At 43.5% G+C, this 20,685-nt stretch overlaps 1 protein-coding gene across 7 annotated transcripts in view; it reads right to left on the bottom strand.

Moving 5' to 3' along the window:
• Positions 1 to 20,685, bottom strand: part of LOC128638507 (oocyte zinc finger protein XlCOF7.1) — a 254,740-nt gene that overhangs the window by 93,023 nt on the left and 141,032 nt on the right. For all 7 annotated transcript variants that reach the window (XM_053690502.1, XM_053690504.1, XM_053690503.1 and 4 more), the window contains one exon: positions 3,567 to 3,663. In XM_053690502.1, coding sequence (XP_053546477.1) covers positions 3,567 to 3,663 — 97 coding nt within the window. The remainder of the gene's footprint in view (positions 1 to 3,566; positions 3,664 to 20,685) is intronic.

Raw genomic sequence — 20,685 nt, 5'->3', positions numbered from 1 at the left:
TTGGTTGTAGAAGGTAACCTTGCTGAACAAACATCTTTTTAAGCAAACCCTCTAATTTTTTATCCATAGGATCTTTGAAAGCACAACTATCTTCTATAGGAATAGAAGTGCGTTTGTTTAGAGTAGAAACCGCCCCCTCGACCTTGGGGACTGTCTGCCATAAGTCCTTTCTGGGGTCGACTATAGGAAATAATTTCTTAAATATAGGGGGAGGAACAAAAGGTATGCCGGGCCTTTCCCACTCCTTATTTACTATGTCCGCCACCCGCTTGGGTATAGGAAAAGCATCGGGGGGCACCGGAACCTCTAGGAACTTGTCCATCTTACATAATTTCTCTGGAATGACCAAATTGTCACAATCATCCAGAGTAGATAATACCTCCTTAAGCAGTGCGCGGAGATGTTCTAATTTAAATTTAAATGTTACAACATCAGGTTCAGCTTGTTGAGAAATTTTTCCTGAATCTGAAATTTCTCCCTCAGACAAAACCTCCCTCCTGGCCCCTTCAGATTGGTGTGAGGGTATGTCAGAACAGATATCATCAGCGTCCTCTTGCTCTTCAGTGTTTAAAACAGAGCAATCGCGCTTTCTCTGATAAGTAGGCATTTTGGATAAAATGTTTGCAATAGAATTATCCATTACAGCCGTTAATTGTTGCATGGTAATAAGTATTGGCGCACTAGATGTACTAGGGGCCTCTTGTGTGGGCAAAACTGGTGTAGACACAGAAGGGGATGATGCAGTATCATGCTTACTCCCCTCATTTGAGGAATCATCTTGGGCAATATCATTATCTGTGGCATCATTGTCCCTACTTTGTTTGGACACTATGGCACAATTATCACATAAATTTAAATGGGGAGAAACCTTAGTTTTCATACATATAGAACATAGCACAAAAAACGTTTTAAAATAAAACCGTTACTGTCACTTTAAATTTTAAACTGAACACACTTTATTACTGAATATGTGAAAAAGTATGAAGGAATTGTTCAAAATTCACCAACATTTCACCACAGTGTCTTAAAGCCTTGAAAGTATTGCACACCAAATTTGAAAGCTTTAACCCTTAAAATAACGGAACCGGAGCCGTTTTTACAAGCTATCTGCTTTGCTGAGACCCAACCAAGCCCAGAGGGGAATATGATACCAAATGACGCCTTCTATAAGCTTTTTCAGTGGTTCTTAGCTCCTCACACATGCATCTGCATGCCTTGCTCTCCAAAAACAACTGCGCATTAGTGGCGCGAAAATGAGGCTCTGCCTATGACTAGAAAAGGCCCCCATCTGAAAAAGGTGTCCAATACAGTGCCTGCCGTTTTTTAAAACAATCCCCAAGATTATAATAACTATTAAGAGTTATAATCTGCAAAATATGCTTAGCAAAGTAATCGTTTTAGCCCAGAAAAATGTCTACCAGTTTTTTAAGCCCTTATGAAGCCCTTTATTCTTTTACTTAATCTAAGAAAATGGCTTACCGGTCCCCATAGGGGAAATGACAGCCTTCCAGCATTACATAGTCTTGTTAGAAATGTGGCCAGTCATACCTCAAGCAGAAAAGTCTGCCAACTGTTTCCCCCAACTGAAGTTACTTCATCTCAACAGTCCTGTGTGGAAACAGCAATCGATTTTAGTAACGTTTGCTAAAATCATCTTCCTCTTACAAACAGAAATCTTCATCTCTTTTCTGTTTCAGAGTAAATAGTACATACCAGCACTATTTTAAAATAACAAACACTTGATTGAAGGATAAAAACTACATTTAAACACCAAAAAACTCTTAGCCATCTCCGTGGAGATGTTGCCTGTGCAACGGCAAAGAGAATGACTGGGGTAGGCGGAGCCTAGGAGGGATCATGTGACCAGCTTTGCTGGGCTCTTTGCCATTTCCTGTTGGGGAAGAGAATATCCCACAAGTAAGGATGACGCCGTGGACCGGACACACCTATGTTGGAGAAATTGAAAATTATGAAGTGTTATTAATAAGCCTGCTGCTAGTCGCTTTCACTGCAGTGCAGGCTCAAATATTACTTTAATATTGACAGTATTTTCTTAGTGAAATTCCATTCCCCAGAAATACCTCAGAGTATACATACATACATATCAGCCTGATACCAGTCGCTACTACTGCATTTAAGGCTGCACTTACATTACATCGGTATTAGCAGTATTTTCTCAGTCAATTCCATTCCTTAGAAAATAATTTACTGCACATACCTCTTTGCAGGTGGGCCCTGCATGCTATCCCCTGTTCTGAAGTTACCTCACTCCTCAGAATGGCCGAGAACAGCAAGTGGATCTTAGTTACGACCGCTAAGATCATAGACAAACTCAGACAGATTCTTCTTCTAATGCTGCCTGAGAACAAACAACACACTCCGGTGCCGTTTAAAATAACAAACTTTTGATTGAAGAAATAAAAACTAAGTTTAACACACCACAGTCCTCTCACACGTCCTATCTTTAGTTAGGTGCAAGAGAATGACTGGATATGACGTAGAGGGGAGGAGCTATATAGCAGCTCTGCTTGGGTGATCCTCTTGCACTTCCTGTTAGGGAGGAGTTATAATCCCATAAGTAATGGATGACCCGTGGACTGACTACACTTAACAGGAGAAATACACAACAATGTAAAGTTTAATGAATGAAGTGCTCCTGTTTTTAATAGTATTTTTAAAAACCGGGCACTTATTCATTCAACGTTGCATTCCCTTTAAGCTCAAAATTTTATTCCCCTTAAATGAATTCCTGAAAATGTAACAACATTGCAATATTTAATTATTATTATTTATTATTTTAGTTTAGCTATAAAATACTCTACTTTTGCATTCAAAACTGAAAGTCAAATTCTGTAACGTAAGTATGCTGCAGATTGCCCAAACCTGCTACATACTGCACAGTGAGTGCTAACAGCAAATGCACAAACTCATATTCAGCAACACATATCTTAATTGACAATATATACTATGCATATATAAAATGACTTTAATGTCCCTTTTTAACGAGTATAAAATTCTAAAGTGGTCTTCAGTACACAGATGTGAACAAGCCCAGCAGCGAAACTGGTAATCTCTCTTTAAAGGGACAGTCAACACCAGAATTTATGTTGTTTTCAAAGACAGATAATGCTTTATTATCCATTCCCCAGTTTTGCATAACCAACACCGTTATAATAATAAACTTTTTACCTCTGTAATAACCTTGTATCTAAGCCTCTGCAGACTGCCCCTTTATTTCAGTTATTTTGACAGACTTGCATTTTAGCCAATCAGTGCTCACTCCTCGAATAAATTCCTGTGCATGAGCTCAATGTTATCTATATGAAACACATGAACTAAGGCCCTCAAGTGGAGAAAAACTGTCAAATGCAGAGGCGGCCTTCAAGGTCTAAGAAATTAGCATATGAACCTTCTAGGTTTGGCTTTCAACTAAGAATACCAAAAGAACGAAGCAAAATTTGTGATAAAAGTAAATTGGAAAATTGTTTAAAATTACATACTATATCTGAATCATGAAAGTTTTTTTTGGACTTAACTGTCCCTTTAAGTGAATCAGAGGTAATTACCTGAACTTTTGTTTGCTGAGAGGTCTGAAGTGCTCAGTGTCTCTTGAGGCTCAGTCTTGGGTCCTTCTATGGAGGAAGGTTCTGCAGTCTCTGTGCACTGGAAGACACAATAGAAGATCCAACACATACATTAAGGGGTATAAATAAAACAGCAACAGTAGGAAATCATTCCCAAATTACACAAAGCATTAGCTTATCTGTGATTGGTGCTATGGGATATTGGGTCAAAATCACAGAAAAACAGATATTTATTTAAATATATATTATAAGTTGCTCATGTAAGATTCCTTTGAGTAAAAGATTAGAATTTGCTATGAATCTTTCTTACTAGTTCTGTGAGTAGCTTACGTCCATATTTCATACAATTGGTTCTTTATGGCACACATGATTTACTTTGTGCCTTTATTATTTGAACATTGGCAAAAAATAATAGTAATTTTATTTTTTCTAACTGTAAATAGAAGTTAACACCCCCTCTGCAGGTTAAAATTAATATATTTATGCACTATTTAATGTACAGTTACTTTTTATCTGCTCAGTTTAATTGATTGAAAAAAAGACATAACATATGTTTAGCCTGATAAATTTACTTCTTTCCCCATGGTCAGAGTTCACGATTCATCACATGTGAGATATATTTTCTGTTCACCAAGAGGAGGCAAAGGAAATACAGCCTTAACACCTTGTGCCATTCGGAAGTAGTGTGTTAACGTAGTACTTAGACAACGGAGACTGCAGCTGGGGGCAGAAGATCTGTCTTCATATAGTAAGGGAGCGCTGATCATACTGCCATACTATATGAAGTCAGATCGCAGATACAGACAGCGACACAGTGTAATTGTATATTTCAGGTGCAGTGGTGCCTAGAAAGGGAAGGAGGGAGATGAGTGGGCGGTTCATCACTGGAGGAGGGGGGAGGGAGGGTTCCTTAGGCTACAGAAATACTTTTGGAAGGGTGCCTACACTACGGAAAAGGGAATATAAGACAGCAGGAAGCCCTATAGTGTGATGGCATGAAACTGGAGGTGGAGAGAGTGAAAAATAAAAAATTAATAGATAAACTCAACCTCCCCCAAACCCCCCAAGACTGCACATTGGCATATTGTCAGTAACATATATGGAGGTGCAGTAGGGGGAGAGAGGGAACAGAGCTATTTCTGAGGGATCAGGTGGTTGGGTGAGGGGGATCCCTACACTACAGAAAATAAATAATTTAAAAAAAAACATCTAACTGCATACTGGCAGACTGGGTGCCAGTACCTAAGATGGTGGGAAATGATGTTGACCATTGGGAGGGAAGAAAGCTCTTTGGAAGGGATCAAGGAGGTGGTAGGTGTCAAGTGGGAGTGTAATCACTGCACTACTATACATTTACCCTTAACAGCTCATTAACCCTTTCACTGCCGGGAATTTCAGAAGTGTGGTGCACAGCTGCAATTAGCAGCCTTCTAATTGCCAAAAACTAATTGCAAAGCCATGCATGTCTGCTGTTTCTGAAAAAAGGGGACCACAGAGAAGCTTTTACAACAACCATTTGTTATATGATGGCAGTTGTGTGTAAATAATGTCAATGAGAAAAAAAATAAATTATGCTTACCAGATAATTTAATTTCCTTCTGTATAAGGAGACTCCACAGCATCATTCCTTACTGTTGGGAAATACGGAATACTGAGGCAAAGACACCCCAGCCAAGGCTTAAAGGGACAGTAAACCTCAAAAATAATGCTATATAATTCTGCACATAGGGCAGAATTATATAACATTATATTAGCGGAAACATTATAAAACAGGTAGCCTCCTTACAAATCTTATCCATAGAGGCCTCGTTCTTAAAGGCCCAAGAGGAAGCCACTGCTCTAGTAGAATGAGTCGTAATCCTCTGAGGAGGTTTATGTCCCGCTGTCTCATAAGCAAAGCGGATAACACTCCTTATCCAAAAAGATAAAAAAGTCGAAGAAACCTTCTGTCCCTTATGCTTCCCGGAATAGACAACAAACAAGGACAAAGTTTGTCTAAAAACCTTAGTAGCCTGAAGGTAGAACTTCAAGGCATGAACTACGTGCATATTATGCAGCAAACGTTCCATCGCAGATGAAGGATTTGGACACAAGGAAGGAGCCACAATCTCTTGATTGATGTTGCGGTCTGACACGACCTTAGGAAGAAAACCTAACTTAGTACGTAGGAAAGCCTTATCAGAATGGAACACCAGATAAGGAGGCTCACATTGCAAGGAGGCAATCTCAGATACTCTGCGAGCAGAAGCAATAGCCAGTAGAAAAAGAACCTTCCAGGACAACATTTTAATGTCAATCTCATGCATAGGCTCAAACGGAGCCCAATGAAACACCTTAAGAACAAGATTTAGACTCCAAAGAGGAGCCTTAGATCTAAACACAGGTCTGATCCTAATCAGAGCCTAAATAAAGGACTATACATTGGGAAGCTTGGAGAGCCTCTTGTGCAGTAAAACAGATAGGGCCGAAATCTGTCCCCTTACAGAACTGGCAGAAAGGTCCTTCTCCAGTCCATCCTGGAGAAATGATATGATCCTGGCGTCCTTAACTTTATGCCAGCAAAATCCACGCTCTTCACACCAGAATAAGCAGGTTCTCCACACCTTATGATAGATGCGATGGGTAACCGGCTTACGAGCTTGAATGAGAGTATCTATCACTCTCTCACAAAAACATCTCTTGGCTAGGACTAAGCGTTCAATCTCCACGCAGTCAGCCTCAGAGAATCTAGATTTTGAAGAACAAAAAGGACCTTGTTCCAGCAGATCCCTGTGACAAGGTAACTTCCATGGAGGAGATGACATCCTCACCAGATCCGCGAACCACATCCTTCGCGATGGAGCAATCAGTATCACTGATGCCTGTTCCTGCTTGATGCGGGCCAATACACGAGGAAGAAGTGGTAACGGCGGGAAAAGGTAAATTAGACTGAACATTCAAGGCACTGCTAATGCATCTATTAGCTCCGCCTGAGGATCCCTGTACCTCGACCCATATCTGGGTAGCTTGGTATTGAGACGAGATGCCATGAGATCTATCTCCGGTGTCCCCCACTTGTTGCATATCTCCGCAAACACTTCGCAATGGAGAGACCATTCCCCTGGATGAAAGGATTGTCTGCTGAGAAAATCCGCTTTCCAGTTGTCCACACCCTGCATGTGAATCGCTGACAGTGAACAGCTGTGGGCCTCCGCCCATTTAGAAATTTGAGATACCTCCCTCATTGCTAGGGAGCTTCTCGTTTCCCCCTGATGCTAGGGAGCTTCTCGTTCCCCCCTGATGGTTGATGTAACCAAGGTTATATTGGCTGATTGGAATCTGATAAACTGGGACGAAACCAGAAGGGGCCAAGCCTTCAGAGCATTAAAGATTGCTCGAAGTTCCAGTATGTTGATCGGAAGAGAGCGTTCCTAGTGAGACCACCGGTCCTGTGCCTTCTTGGCACCCCAAACAGCTCCCTATCCTGAAAGATTTGCGTCTGTAGTCAAAACCTCCCAGGATGGTATTAAGAAGGATGTCCCTCGGGACAGATGATCTGGACAGAGCCACCAAGAGAGCAATTCTCTCGACCAGTTGTCCAGAGAGATCTGTTGAGACAGATTCGAAAGATCGCCATTCCACTGCCTCAGCGGTCTGAGATGGAACCTGACAAAGGGAATGATGTCCATGCTGGACACCATGAGACCAATTACCTCCATACACTGAGCAACAGAGGGCCTTAAGGAGGTCCGGAAACAAGCTTGCAATGTCTCTGGTCTGTTAGAAATATCCTCATGGATATGGAGTCTATTATAGTACCCAGGAATTCTAACCTGGTGCTTAGAATAAGAGTACTTTTTTCTAGGTTTATCTTCCATCCATGAGCTAGAGAGAGAAAAGATTGCGAATGGTCCTCCGCCAGACGAAAAGATGGTGCTTGTACCAGAATATCGTCCAAGTAGGGAGTTACTGCTATATCCCGGGGTCTGGCAACGGCTAGAAGAGTTCCTAGAACCTTCGTAAAAATTATTGGAGCAGTAGCAAGACCAAACGGAAGTGAAATGAACTAGAAGTACAGGCCTAGGAACACAAACCTTAGGAACTGGAAATGATCCTTGTGGATTGGAACAAGAAGGTAAGCATCATTTAGATCTATAATGGTTATGAACTGTTCTTCCTGAACTAAGGGAAGGATAGACCTTATCGTCTCCATCTTGAACGAGGGGACATTTAGAAATTTGTTTAAGCGCTTGAAGTCCAGAATCGGGCGAAAAGTTCCCTCCTTCTTTGGGACAACGAAAAGGTTTGAATAGTATCCCAAACTTTCTGCGATAGGTACCGGGACAATGACCCCATAAGGAGGACAGATCCCACACGCACCCCAGAAAGGCTTCCCTCTTTTCTGGTCTGGAAGACAGGCTTAAGAGCTGAAATATGCCCTTGGGTGGATGAGACTTGAAACCTATCTAGTATCCCTGAGCTATGACCTCCAGGACCCATGGATCCTGCACGACCCTGAACCAAGCGTCTGAAAAGAGCTGCTCCAGCAACCGAGGCAACAGCCGCTGCCGGTTGAAACAAGTATCCCGTATGTCGGAACATCTTTCTTAGAAAAGTTTCAATCTTCTTATCCATCGGCTCTCTGAACGACGAGCTATCCTCAAGTGGCATAGTAGTACGTTTGGCAAGCATGGAGATAGCGCCATCCACCTTAGAGATGGAACCCGACAATTCCAATTGAGAGTCTGGGACCAGGAATAATTTCTTAAAGGAAGACTAAGGAGAAAAGGAAGATCCAATTCTGTCCTATTCATTTTAAAAATGTTCGCCATCTTTACAGGTACAGGAAAAGTTAACAGCACTACCCTGTCCTTGTACACTCCGTCTAATTTAGGAATCAAAAGGTTCATCAGGCAGCTTGGCCTCTGGAACCTCTAATGTAGACAGGACCTCTATTAGAAGAAAAACGTAAGTGTTCAATCTTAAATCTAAAGGCTGGTTTCTCCTCAGCAGGAGGCTTAGAAGCAGCAGACTCCGTCCCAGAAAGTTCACCCTTTGAAGATTCAGAGTGTGACTCATCCTCGGATAACTGAGTCAGAACAGATAAATCCAATAAATTACATGAAGATCCCTGGGCAGGAGAGCTATGTTTAACCTTTTGCTTGCGTTTAGACACCCCATTCTATACTGCGCTGTAAAATCTGATGGTAAAAGGCAGATGGAGGATCAGTCGTGCTACGGGAAGCTGAGTGTTAAGAAGGAGATGACTGATGGGGTATGCACCTCATGGTACGGCGAGTCCTCAGAGGTGGACGGCTCAGTGGTACTAAAGGGGTTAACCTTCTTAGACCTAATAATGTTGTCAAGGCATGTGGAACATAGTTGAGAGGGCGGGCATACCAAGGCCTCCTCTCAATATAAACAGGTATTACTATTTGGAATAGAGGGAGTACCCACTGATATCTCAGAATCCTCCATAGCTTAAGCTAATGACAGTAGGACACAGAAAATAAAACAATCTTTTTTATTTTTAAAAAAAGGCACGTTTATACTCCCAATGGCTGGGGCACTTACCACCTCCTAGACCCAGACAATACAGAGAAAAAGCATCTTCTCCGACAGCCAGCTCGGTCAGGAAATAGGAAATGAAAGCAAAACCACTCCCGGTCACATAGTGCAAAAAGGCATGTCTGCCCTTGCTAAAAGAAAGTGTGCCAAGCTACAAGCTGAGCAGCGTTCAAAGTGAAGTAAAAACCTGTGCGTTCCAGCCACATAACAAACAGTCTATGAGCCCAATAAATCTCACACATAAAGCAACATAAAATCAAAGCATCACATTTGATCAATCCCCACTATTCAATAATCCCCCTCAGGAGGTATTAAACCATGATTCTAGAAAGATAAAAGGAGCCACACTGTGACCCTGTCTTCTAGCGTTTTCAACATATGTAAAAATTTAAACGATCTTACCAGAATCCATGCTGTGGAACAGAAACACAGCCTCTCAAGTGTGACAGTCTTGTAGCATCGCTCCTGACGTGGACTGGAGTGAGAAAAAAAGCAGGCAGTGAAACTTGTCAACACTGATTGCTTAGAAGCTGTTAGCAGGCAGTCTGGATGGGTTTGCAGAATGACTCTCCCTGCATCTCCAGACTCTAACTTTCGTCAATGCTCTCACTAAGAGGCTGACAAGACTACTTAAAACTCCAGTCCCATATCGAAGGGCAGATACCCTTCCTAAGGAACTACTCCAAATCTTCTGACACTTCTCTGCCATCCTCCTGTGACGAAAGGAAAAAGAATGACTGGGGTATGGGGGAAGTGGGAGAGGTATTTAAGTCTTCGCTGGGGTGTCTTTGCCTCCATCTGGTGGCCAGGCTCAGTATTTCCCAACAGTAAGGAATGATGCAGTGGACTCTCCTTATATTAAGAAGGAAATATTTTATCACTAAAATGACATACAACGCCCTGAAATGCAGGAGAATGTTCTCATCACCCCAAAATGGCTCTAAAATAGTGCTTAATATATTATTTGGACTATGTAAACACTATGGGCTAGATTACGAGTGGAGCGGTAGTTTGCGCTCACGTCCGAATGTCAAGATTTATTTTTTTCCTCTCATATTATGAGTTGAAAGTAAAAAGTTTGCGTTCTCACATTCGCAAAGTAGTGGTAACAAATAGACTTTGAGAAGTCACAAATGCAAAATCGCTCCCCCCACCCCATAGACTTTAATGGAGCTGAAAATGGACTTCAATGGACCCACAAGTCGCTTAAACACGATGGCGGTTATTTAAAAGTGTAACATAAGAAAATATTGTATATTTCATAATCCAATGTTCTGCACATAGCAGAATAAGTACCATTTATTCTTAAATATATATTAAAATATATATCTAATTGATTTTTGCACAAATATATATTTATGCCTATAAATATTGTAATCCTGGTGCCTGGTTTAAAGGAAATAGCACTGTCCTCCAGGGTATAAATGACACAGCCTTGTTTTATTTTCACTGTGCAAGTGAACAGCATGTGTGTTTATAGCATTTTAACGCACTTCATACTACAAACAAAAGCCTAGCTCAGTTTGAGCTCTTAGTAACATAAGTTTACATCACTTACTGAATCAAGGTAAACTAAACTAAACTAAACAGGCTGTTTTTAGCTAACTCACTTTTTATCCGCTTTTCTCAGTTCAGCTGCACTGTGTGTCTCTCTCCTAGTCAGAAACACTCTGGAGGCTCTCACTCTCTCTCCACCTAGCAGCTGGAGAATACATTACCCTCCTTCAATTAAACACAGGTGAGGAAAAATCACTTCCTGATTGCTCACTCTCAGCTATGTGAAAACTGAGGAATGGAACACTGGCCCGCCCTCTCTCCAGTGTTCCACCCCAGGGACCCAAAAACATAGTAGCTTAATTCCTAGCCACATTTTATACAATAAATTTCCCTGGGATTTAAAAACTACATTTCAACATAGTAGGAGAAATATAAACCTGATCATTCACAATTGTCACAATATATATATATATATATATATATATATATATATATATATATATATATATATATATATATATACAGGGAGTGCAGAATTATTAGGCAAATTAGTATTTTGACCACATCATCCTCTTTATGCATGTTGTCTTACTCCAAGCTGTATAGGCTCGAAAGCCTACTACCAATTAAGCATATTAGGTGATGTGCATCTCTGTAATGAGAAGGGGTGTGGTCTAATGACATCAACACCCTATATCAGGTGTGCATAATTATTAGGCAACTTCCTTTCCTTTGGCAAAATGGGTCAAAAGAAGGACTTGACAGGCTCAGAAAAGTCAAAAATAGTGAGCTATCTTGCAGAGGGATGCAGCACTCTTAAAATTGCAAAGCTTCTGAAGCGTGATCATCGAACAATCAAGCGTTTCATTCAAAATAGTCAACAGGGTCGAAAGAAGAGTGTGGAAAAACCAAGGCGCAAAATAACTGCCCATGAACTGAGAAAAGTCAAGCGTGCAGCTGCCAAGATGCCACTTGCCACCAGTTTGGCCATATTTCAGAGCTGCAACATCACTGGAGTGCCCAAAAGCACAAGGTGTGCAATACTCAGAGACATGGCCAAGGTAAGAAAGGCTGAAAGACGACCACCACTGAACAAGACACACAAGCTGAAACGTCAAGACTGGGCCAAGAAATATCTCAAGACTGATTTTTCTAAGGTTTTATGGACTGATGAAATGACAGTGAGTCTTGATGTGCCAGATGGATGGGCCCGTTGCTGGATTGGTAAAGGGCAGAGAGCTCCAGTCCGACTCAGACGCCAGCAAGGTGGAGGTGGAGTACTGGTTTGGGCTGGTATCATCAAAGATGAGCTTGTGGGGCCTTTTCGGGTTGAGGATGGAGTTAAGCTCAACTCCCAGTCCTACTGCCAGTTTCTGGAAGACATCTTCTTCAAGCAGTGGTACAGGAAGAAGTCTGCATCCTTCAAGAAAAACATGATTTTCATGCAGGACAATGCTCCATCACACGCGTCCAAGTACTCCACAGCGTGGCTGGCAAGAAAGGGTATAAAAGAAGAAAATCTAATGACATGGCTTCCTTGTTCACCTGATCTGAACCCCATTGAGAACCTGTGGTCCATCATCAAATGTGAGATTTACAAGGAGGGAAAACAGTACACCTCTCTGAACAGTGTCTGGGAGGCTGTGGTTGCTGCTGCACGCAATGTTGATGGTGAACAGATCAAAACACTGACAGAATCCATGGATGGCAGGCTTTTGAGTGTCCTTGCAAAGAAAGGTGCCTATATTGGTCACTGATTTGTTTTTGTTTTGTTTTTGAATGTCAGAAATGTATATTTGTGAATGTTGAGATGTTATATTGGTTTCACTGGTAAAAATAAATAATTGAAATGGGTATATATTTGTTTTTTGTTAAGTTGCCTAATAATTATGCACAGTAATAGTCACCTGCACACACAGATATACCCCTAAAATAGCTATAACTAAAAACAAACTAAAAACTACTTCCAAAAGTATTCAGCTTTGATATTAATGAGTTTTTTGGGTTCATTGAGAACATGGTTGTTGTTCAATAATAAAATTAATCCTCAAAAATACAACTTGCCTAATAATTCTGCACTCCCTGTATATATATATATGCAAAACAGAATGAGAAGCAGTCTGCCAGGAACGAACAGCAGCATCAATAGCTTGTTCTATGGCCCGGTTACCACCTGGTAGTAGCTTCTTTCTGCCCAATTGTGCTTTTCACAGAGGAAAACTTTCCTGTAGTATATCAGTCTGATCCCGCCGACATGGTCAGTCCAGCCCCGAAATACCAGGCAATTCTCCTCTGAACAAGGAACATGACAACCCCAGACGATCGTTTCGGCCTCCTTTGGGCCTCGTCAGTGAGGTGCAGCCATATCCCTCTAAGCACATTGGGCAAGGAGTCCACGTCTGGTTTCCCCCATCACCCTTAGGGAGACTATCCCCAGGGTCATATTTACATATGCAAAACAGAATGAGAAGCAGTCTGCCAGGAACGAACAGCAGCATCAATAGCTTGTTCTATGGCCCGGTTACCACCTGGTAGTAGCTTCTTTCTGCCCAATTGTGCTTTTCACAGAGGAAAACTTTCCTGTAGTATATCAGTCTGATCCCGCCGACATGGTCAGTCCAGCCCCGAAATACCAGGCAATTCTCCTCTGAACAAGGAACATGACAACCCCAGACGATCGTTTCGGCCTCCTTTGGGCCTCGTCAGTGAGGTGCAGCCATATCCCTCTAAGCACATTGGGCAAGGAGTCCACGTCTGGTTTCCCCCATCACCCTTAGGGAGACTATCCCCAGGGTCATATTTACATATGCAAAACAGAATGAGAAGCAGTCTGCCAGGAACGAACAGCAGCATCAATAGCTTGTTCTATGGCCCGGTTACCACCTGGTAGTAGCTTCTTTCTGCAGAAAGAAGCTACTACCAGGTGGCAACCGGGCCATAGAACAAGCTATTGATGCTGCTGTTCGTTCCTGGCAGACTGCTTCTCATTCTGTTTTGCATATGTAAATATGACCCTGGGGATAGTCTCCCTATGGGTGATGGGGGAAACCAGACGTGGACTCCTTGCCCAATGTGCTTAGAGGGATATGGCTGCACCTCACTGACGAGGCCCAAAGGAGGCCGAAACGATCGTCTGGGGTTGTCATGTTCCTTGTTCAGAGGAGAATTGCCTGGTATTTCGGGGCTGGACTGACCATGTCGGCGGGATCAGACTGATATACTACAGGAAAGTTTTCCTCTGTGAAAAGCACAATTGGGCAGAAAGAAGCTACTACCAGGTGGCAACCGGGCCATAGAACAAGCTATTGATGCTGCTGTTCGTTCCTGGCAGACTGCTTCTCATTCTGTTTTGCATATGTAAATATGACCCTGGGGATAGTCTCCCTATGGGTGATGGGGGAAACCAGACGTGGACTCCTTGCCCAATGTGCTTAGAGGGATATGGCTGCACCTCACTGACGAGGCCCAAAGGAGGCCGAAACGATCGTCTGGGGTTGTCATGTTCCTTGTTCAGAGGAGAATTGCCTGGTATTTCGGGGCTGGACTGACCATGTCGGCGGGATCAGACTGATATACTACAGGAAAGTTTTCCTCTGTGAAAAGCACAATTGGGCAGAAAGAAGCTACTACCAGGTGGCAACCGGGCCATAGAACAAGCTATTGATGCTGCTGTTCGTTCCTGGCAGACTGCTTCTCATTCTGTTTTGCATATGTAAATATGACCCTGGGGATAGTCTCCCTATGGGTGATGGGGGAAACCAGACGTGGACTCCTTGCCCAATGTGCTTAGAGGGATATGGCTGCACCTCACTGACGAGGCCCAAAGGAGGCCGAAACGATCGTCTGGGGTTGTCATGTTCCTTGTTCAGAGGAGAATTGCCTGGTATTTCGGGGCTGGACTGACCATGTCGGCGGGATCAGACTGATATACTACAGGAAAGTTTTCCTCTGTGAAAAGCACAATTGGGCAGAAAGAAGCTACTACCAGGTGGCAACCGGGCCATAGAACAAGCTATTGATGCTGCTGTTCGTTCCTGGCAGACTGCTTCTCATTCTGTTTTGCATATGTAAATATGACCCTGGGGATAGTCTCCCTATGGGTGATGGGGGAAACCAGACGTGGACTCCTTGCCCAATGTGCTTAGAGGGATATGGCTGCAGCTCACTGACGAGGCCCAAAGGAGGCCGAAACGATTGTCTGGGGTTGTCATGTTCCTTGTTCAGAGGAGAATTGCCTGGTATTTCGGGGCTGGACTGACCATGTCGGCGGGATCAGACTGATATACTACAGGAAAGTTTTCCTCTGTGAAAAGCACAATTGGGCAGAAAGAAGCTACTACCAGGTGGCAACCGGGCCATAGAACAAGCTATTGATGCTGCTGTTCGTTCCTGGCAGACTGCTTCTCATTCTGTTTTGCATATGTAAATATGACCCTGGGGATAGTCTCCCTATGGGTGATGGGGGAAACCAGACGTGGACTCCTTGCCCAATGTGCTTAGAGGGATATGGCTGCACCTCACTGACGAGGCCCAAAGGAGGCCGAAACGATCGTCTGGGGTTGTCATGTTCCTTGTTCAGAGGAGAATTGCCTGGTATTTCGGGGCTGGACTGACCATGTCGGCGGGATCAGACTGATATACTACAGGAAAGTTTTCCTCTGTGAAAAGCACAATTGGGCAGAAAGAAGCTACTACCAGGTGGCAACCGGGCCATAGAACAAGCTATTGATGCTGCTGTTCGTTCCTGGCAGACTGCTTCTCATTCTGTTTTGCATATGTAAATATGACCCTGGGGATAGTCTCCCTATGGGTGATGGGGGAAACCAGACGTGGACTCCTTGCCCAATGTGCTTAGAGGGATATGGCTGCACCTCACTGACGAGGCCCAAAGGAGGCCGAAACGATCGTCTGGGGTTGTCATGTTCCTTGTTCAGAGGAGAATTGCCTGGTATTTCGGGGCTGGACTGACCATGTCGGCGGGATCAGACTGATATACTACAGGAAAGTTTTCCTCTGTGAAAAGCACAATTGGGCAGAAAGAAGCTACTACCAGGTGGCAACCGGGCCATAGAACAAGCTATTGATGCTGCTGTTCGTTCCTGGCAGACTGCTTCTCATTCTGTTTTGCATATGTAAATATGACCCTGGGGATAGTCTCCCTATGGGTGATGGGGGAAACCAGACGTGGACTCCTTGCCCAATGTGCTTAGAGGGATATGGCTGCACCTCACTGACGAGGCCCAAAGGAGGCCGAAACGATCGTCTGGGGTTGTCATGTTCCTTGTTCAGAGGAGAATTGCCTGGTATTTCGGGGCTGGACTGACCATGTCGGCGGGATCAGACTGATATACTACAGGAAAGTTTTCCTCTGTGAAAAGCACAATTGGGCAGAAAGAAGCTACTACCAGGTGGCAACCGGGCCATAGAACAAGCTATTGATGCTGCTGTTCGTTCCTGGCAGACTGCTTCTCATTCTGTTTTGCATATGTAAATATGACCCTGGGGATAGTCTCCCTATGGGTGATGGGGGAAACCAGACGTGGACTCCTTGCCCAATGTGCTTAGAGGGATATGGCTGCACCTCACTGACGAGGCCCAAAGGAGGCCGAAACGATCGTCTGGGGTTGTCATGTTCCTTGTTCAGAGGAGAATTGCCTGGTATTTCGGGGCTGGACTGACCATGTCGGCGGGATCAGACTGATATACTACAGGAAAGTTTTCCTCTGTGAAAAGCACAATTGGGCAGAAAGAAGCTACTACCAGGTGGCAACCGGGCCATAGAACAAGCTATTGATGCTGCTGTTCGTTCCTGGCAGACTGCTTCTCATTCTGTTTTGCATATGTAAATATGAACCTGGGGATAGTCTCCCTATGGGTGATGGGGGAAACCAGACGTGGACTCCTTGCCCAATGTGCTTAGAGGGATATGGCTGCACCTCACTGACGAGGCCCAAAGGAGGCCGAAACGATCGTCTGGGGTTGTCATGTTCCTTGTTCAGAGGAGAATTGCCTGGTATTTCGGGGCTGGACTGACCATGTCGGCGGGATCAGACTGATATACTACAGGAAAGTTTTCCTCTGTGAAAAGCACAATTGGGCAGAAAGAAGCTACTACCAGGTGGCAACCGGGCCATAGAACAAGCTATTGATGCTGCTGTTCGTTCCTGGCAGACTGCTTCTCATTCTGTTTTGCATATGTAAATATGACCCTGGGGATAGTCTCCCTATGGGTGATGGGGGAAACCAGACGTGGACTCCTTGCCCAATGTGCTTAGAGGGATATGGCTGCACCTCACTGACGAGGCCCAAAGGAGGCCGAAACGATCGTCTGGGGTTGTCATGTTCCTTGTTCAGAGGAGAATTGCCTGGTATTTCGGGGCTGGACTGACCATGTCGGCGGGATCAGACTGATATACTACAGGAAAGTTTTCCTCTGTGAAAAGCACAATTGGGCAGAAAGAAGCTACTACCAGGTGGCAACCGGGCCATAGAACAAGCTATTGATGCTGCTGTTCGTTCCTGGCAGACTGCTTCTCATTCTGTTTTGCATATGTAAATATGACCCTGGGGATAGTCTCCCTATGGGTGATGGGGGAAACCAGACGTGGACTCCTTGCCCAATGTGCTTAGAGGGATATGGCTGCACCTCACTGACGAGGCCAAAAGGAGGCCGAAACGATCGTCTGGGGTTGTCATGTTCCTTGTTCAGAGGAGAATTGCCTGGTATTTCGGGGCTGGACTGACCATGTCGGCGGGATCAGACTGATATACTACAGGAAAGTTTTCCTCTGTGAAAAGCACAATTGGGCAGAAAGAAGCTACTACCAGGTGGCAACCGGGCCATAGAACAAGCTATTGATGCTGCTGTTCGTTCCTGGCAGACTGCTTCTCATTCTGTTTTGTATATATATATATATATATATATATATATATATATATATATATATATATATATAAACAAGAAAGGGGAGAGGGAGGCGCAAACACCTCTAAATGCAGACTGTATGTACAAAAAGTAATTTATTATGGTATTCACGATAAAACTGTTGAAACAGTATGTACTACAGCCACTAACTGCAACACTGGGCTGATCGTCTGTGCAGCGCTACCCCGTGGCTTGTCAGACATTCTGAGGCTCAGTAGTAGGAAAGAGACGTAGGGAGGGATTATTTATTCCTGATTCTTAAAAACTTTGTTGTCAAATCCTGACTAACTCGTCCTGAAAGGCAGCTCTTGTACTCTAACTTCCCGAGTGGGAATGGTGTATTCCATGGCTTAGGACTCCCTAACAGGACAGATTTTCAGGTTTACCTTGGGTGAGGGCAAGTTGATAACCATCCAACTGGATTGAACAGATTGTTAAGGAAACTTTGAGTGTCATATGTTTGCTGTGTTTTTACATACCTCATATGTTTGAGGGTCCTGAGTGTGAGTGTTTTATCGTGAATACCATAATAAATTACTTTTTGTACATACAGTCTGCATTTAGAGGTGTTTGCGCCTCCCTCTCCCCTTTCTTGTTTTTATATTAGCTTTATCCAGCCACCAGTGCTGTGTCCAATGGGAAGCTGCAACTCTTATTTGATGTCCTTACTGATGTACTAATACATTGAAGCAAGCATATCCTTTTTTGTTTTGTGCTGACTGGTATACACTAGTTGTGTTATTTACATGCACGCCATATGTAATTTTATTTTGTTATATGCACATTAACTGATTTTATTTTATTCTTTCATTTGTGATATTGTGCACATATTGAGCGCTCCTTTTTTGCACAAGTATTGTGTATTGCTGTTATTATATATATATATATAAACACACAGATTTAACTTACACGCAAACGGCAACAAAAACACGATAATCTAGCCCTATGTGTAGATGTTCAAGGAATAGCCAGTGGGCAGAGAACGATAAAATCATTATTTACAGCAGCACCATTCTCTAACTTGCATTATGGGAACAGCAGACTGCGTTTAGTAGATAGAAAATCTGAGGAATTGTAAGCACAGTTCCAAGGATATTTAAGAAGCAGAACAAAATAGACCAGGGGATTGGTGGATAAATCCACATTCTACCTATAGGGATTGTGACATCTCCCATTGAAATATTTTTCACTTCCCAGCTGAACTCGTGTCAACCCCATAATCTAGTAGGCGCTATTGAGGGGGAAAATGTGTCTGAGACTGGTTAGATAAACCCTGTAAAAGGATGTGAATAGTTGAGCACTTTAAAAACATAATTTATGCTTACCTGATAAATTCCTTTCTCCTATAGTGTAGTCAGTCCACGGGTCATCCATTACTTATGGGATTATATCTCCTCCCTAACAGGAAGTGCAAGAGGATCACCCAAGCAGAGCTGCTATATAGCTCCTCCCCTCTACGTCATACCCAGTCATTCGACCGAAACCTAACGAGAAAGGAGAAACTATAGGGTGCAGTGGTGACTGGAGTTTAATTTAAAATTTAGACCTGCCGTAAAAACAGGGCGGGCCGTGGACTGACTACACTACAGGAGAAAGGAATTTATCAGGTAAGCATAAATTATGTTTTCTCCTGTTAAGTGTAGTCAGTCCACGGGTCATCCATTACTTATGGGATACCAAAGCTAAAAGTACACGGATGACGGGAGGGACAGGCAGGATCTTTACACGGAAGGAACCACTGCCTGAAGAACCTTTCTCCCAAAAACAGCCTCCGAAGAAGCAAAAGTGTCAAATTTGTAAAATTTTGAAAAGGTGTGAAGTGAAGACCAAGTTGCAGCCTTGCAAATCTGTTCAACAGAGGCCTCATTTTTAAAGGCCCAAGTGGAAGCCACAGCTCTGGTAGAATGAGCTGTAATTCTTTCAGGAGGATGCTGTCCAGCAGTCTCATAGGCTAAACGTATTATGCTACGAAGCCAGGAGGAGAGAGAGGTAGCCGAAGCCTTTTGACCTCTCCTCTGTCCAGAATAAACGACAAACAGGGAAGAAGTTTGTCGAAAATCTTTAGTTGCCTGCAAATAAAATTTCAGGGCACGGACGACGTCCAGATTGTGCAGAAGTCGTTCCTTCTTTGAAGAAGGGTTAGGGCACAATGATGGAACAACAATCTCTTGATTGATATTCCTGTTAGTGACTACCTTAGGTAAGAACCCAGGTTTAGTACGCAGAACTACCTTGTCTGAATGAAAAATCAGATAAGGAGAATCACAATGTAAGGCCGATAACTCAGAGACTCTTCGAGCCGAGGAAATAGCCATTAAAAACAGAACTTTCCAAGATAACAGCTTGATATCAATGGAATGAAGGGGTTCAAACGGAACACCCTGTAAAACGTTAATAACTAAGTTTAAGCTCCATGGCGGAGCAACAGTTTTAAACACAGGCTTAATCCTGACTGCATGGAGATTGAATCAAGCGTTCAATCTCCATGCAGTCAGCCTCAGAGAAATTAGATTTGGATGTTTGAAAGGACCCTGAACCAGAAGGTCCTGTCTCAGAGGCAGAGACCATGGTGGACAGGACGACATGTCCACTAGATCTGCATACCAGGTCCTGCGTGGCCACGCAGGCGCTATTAGAATTATCGATGCTCTCTCCTGTTTGATCCTGGCAATCAATCAAGGAAGCATCGGGAAGGGTGGAAACACATAAGCCATGTTGAAAACCCAAGGTGCTGTCAGAGCATCTATCAGTACCGCTCCCGGGTCCCTGGACCTGGATCCGTAACAAGGGAGCTTGGCGTTCTGGTTTGCCCCAATGCTGAAGCAGTTGGGCAAATACCTCCGGATGAAGTTCCCACTCCCCCGGATGAAAAGTCTGGCGACTTAGGAAATCCGCCTCCCAGTTCTCCACGCCTGGGATGTGGATCGCTGACAGGTGGCAAGAGTGAGACTCTGCCCAGCGAATTATCTTTGAGACTTCCATCATCGCTAGGGAACTCCTTGTCCCTCCCTGATGGTTGATGTAAGCCACAGTCGTGATGTTGTCCGACTGAAACCTGATGAACCTCAGAGTTGCTAACTGAGGCCAAGCCAGAAGGGCATTGAAAACTGCTCTTAATTCCAGAATGTTTAT

This window comes from Bombina bombina, chromosome 8, assembly GCF_027579735.1.
Source record: "Bombina bombina isolate aBomBom1 chromosome 8, aBomBom1.pri, whole genome shotgun sequence".
NCBI lineage: Eukaryota > Metazoa > Chordata > Amphibia > Anura > Bombinatoridae > Bombina > Bombina bombina.
This window is presented reverse-complemented; position numbering and strand designations above follow the sequence as displayed.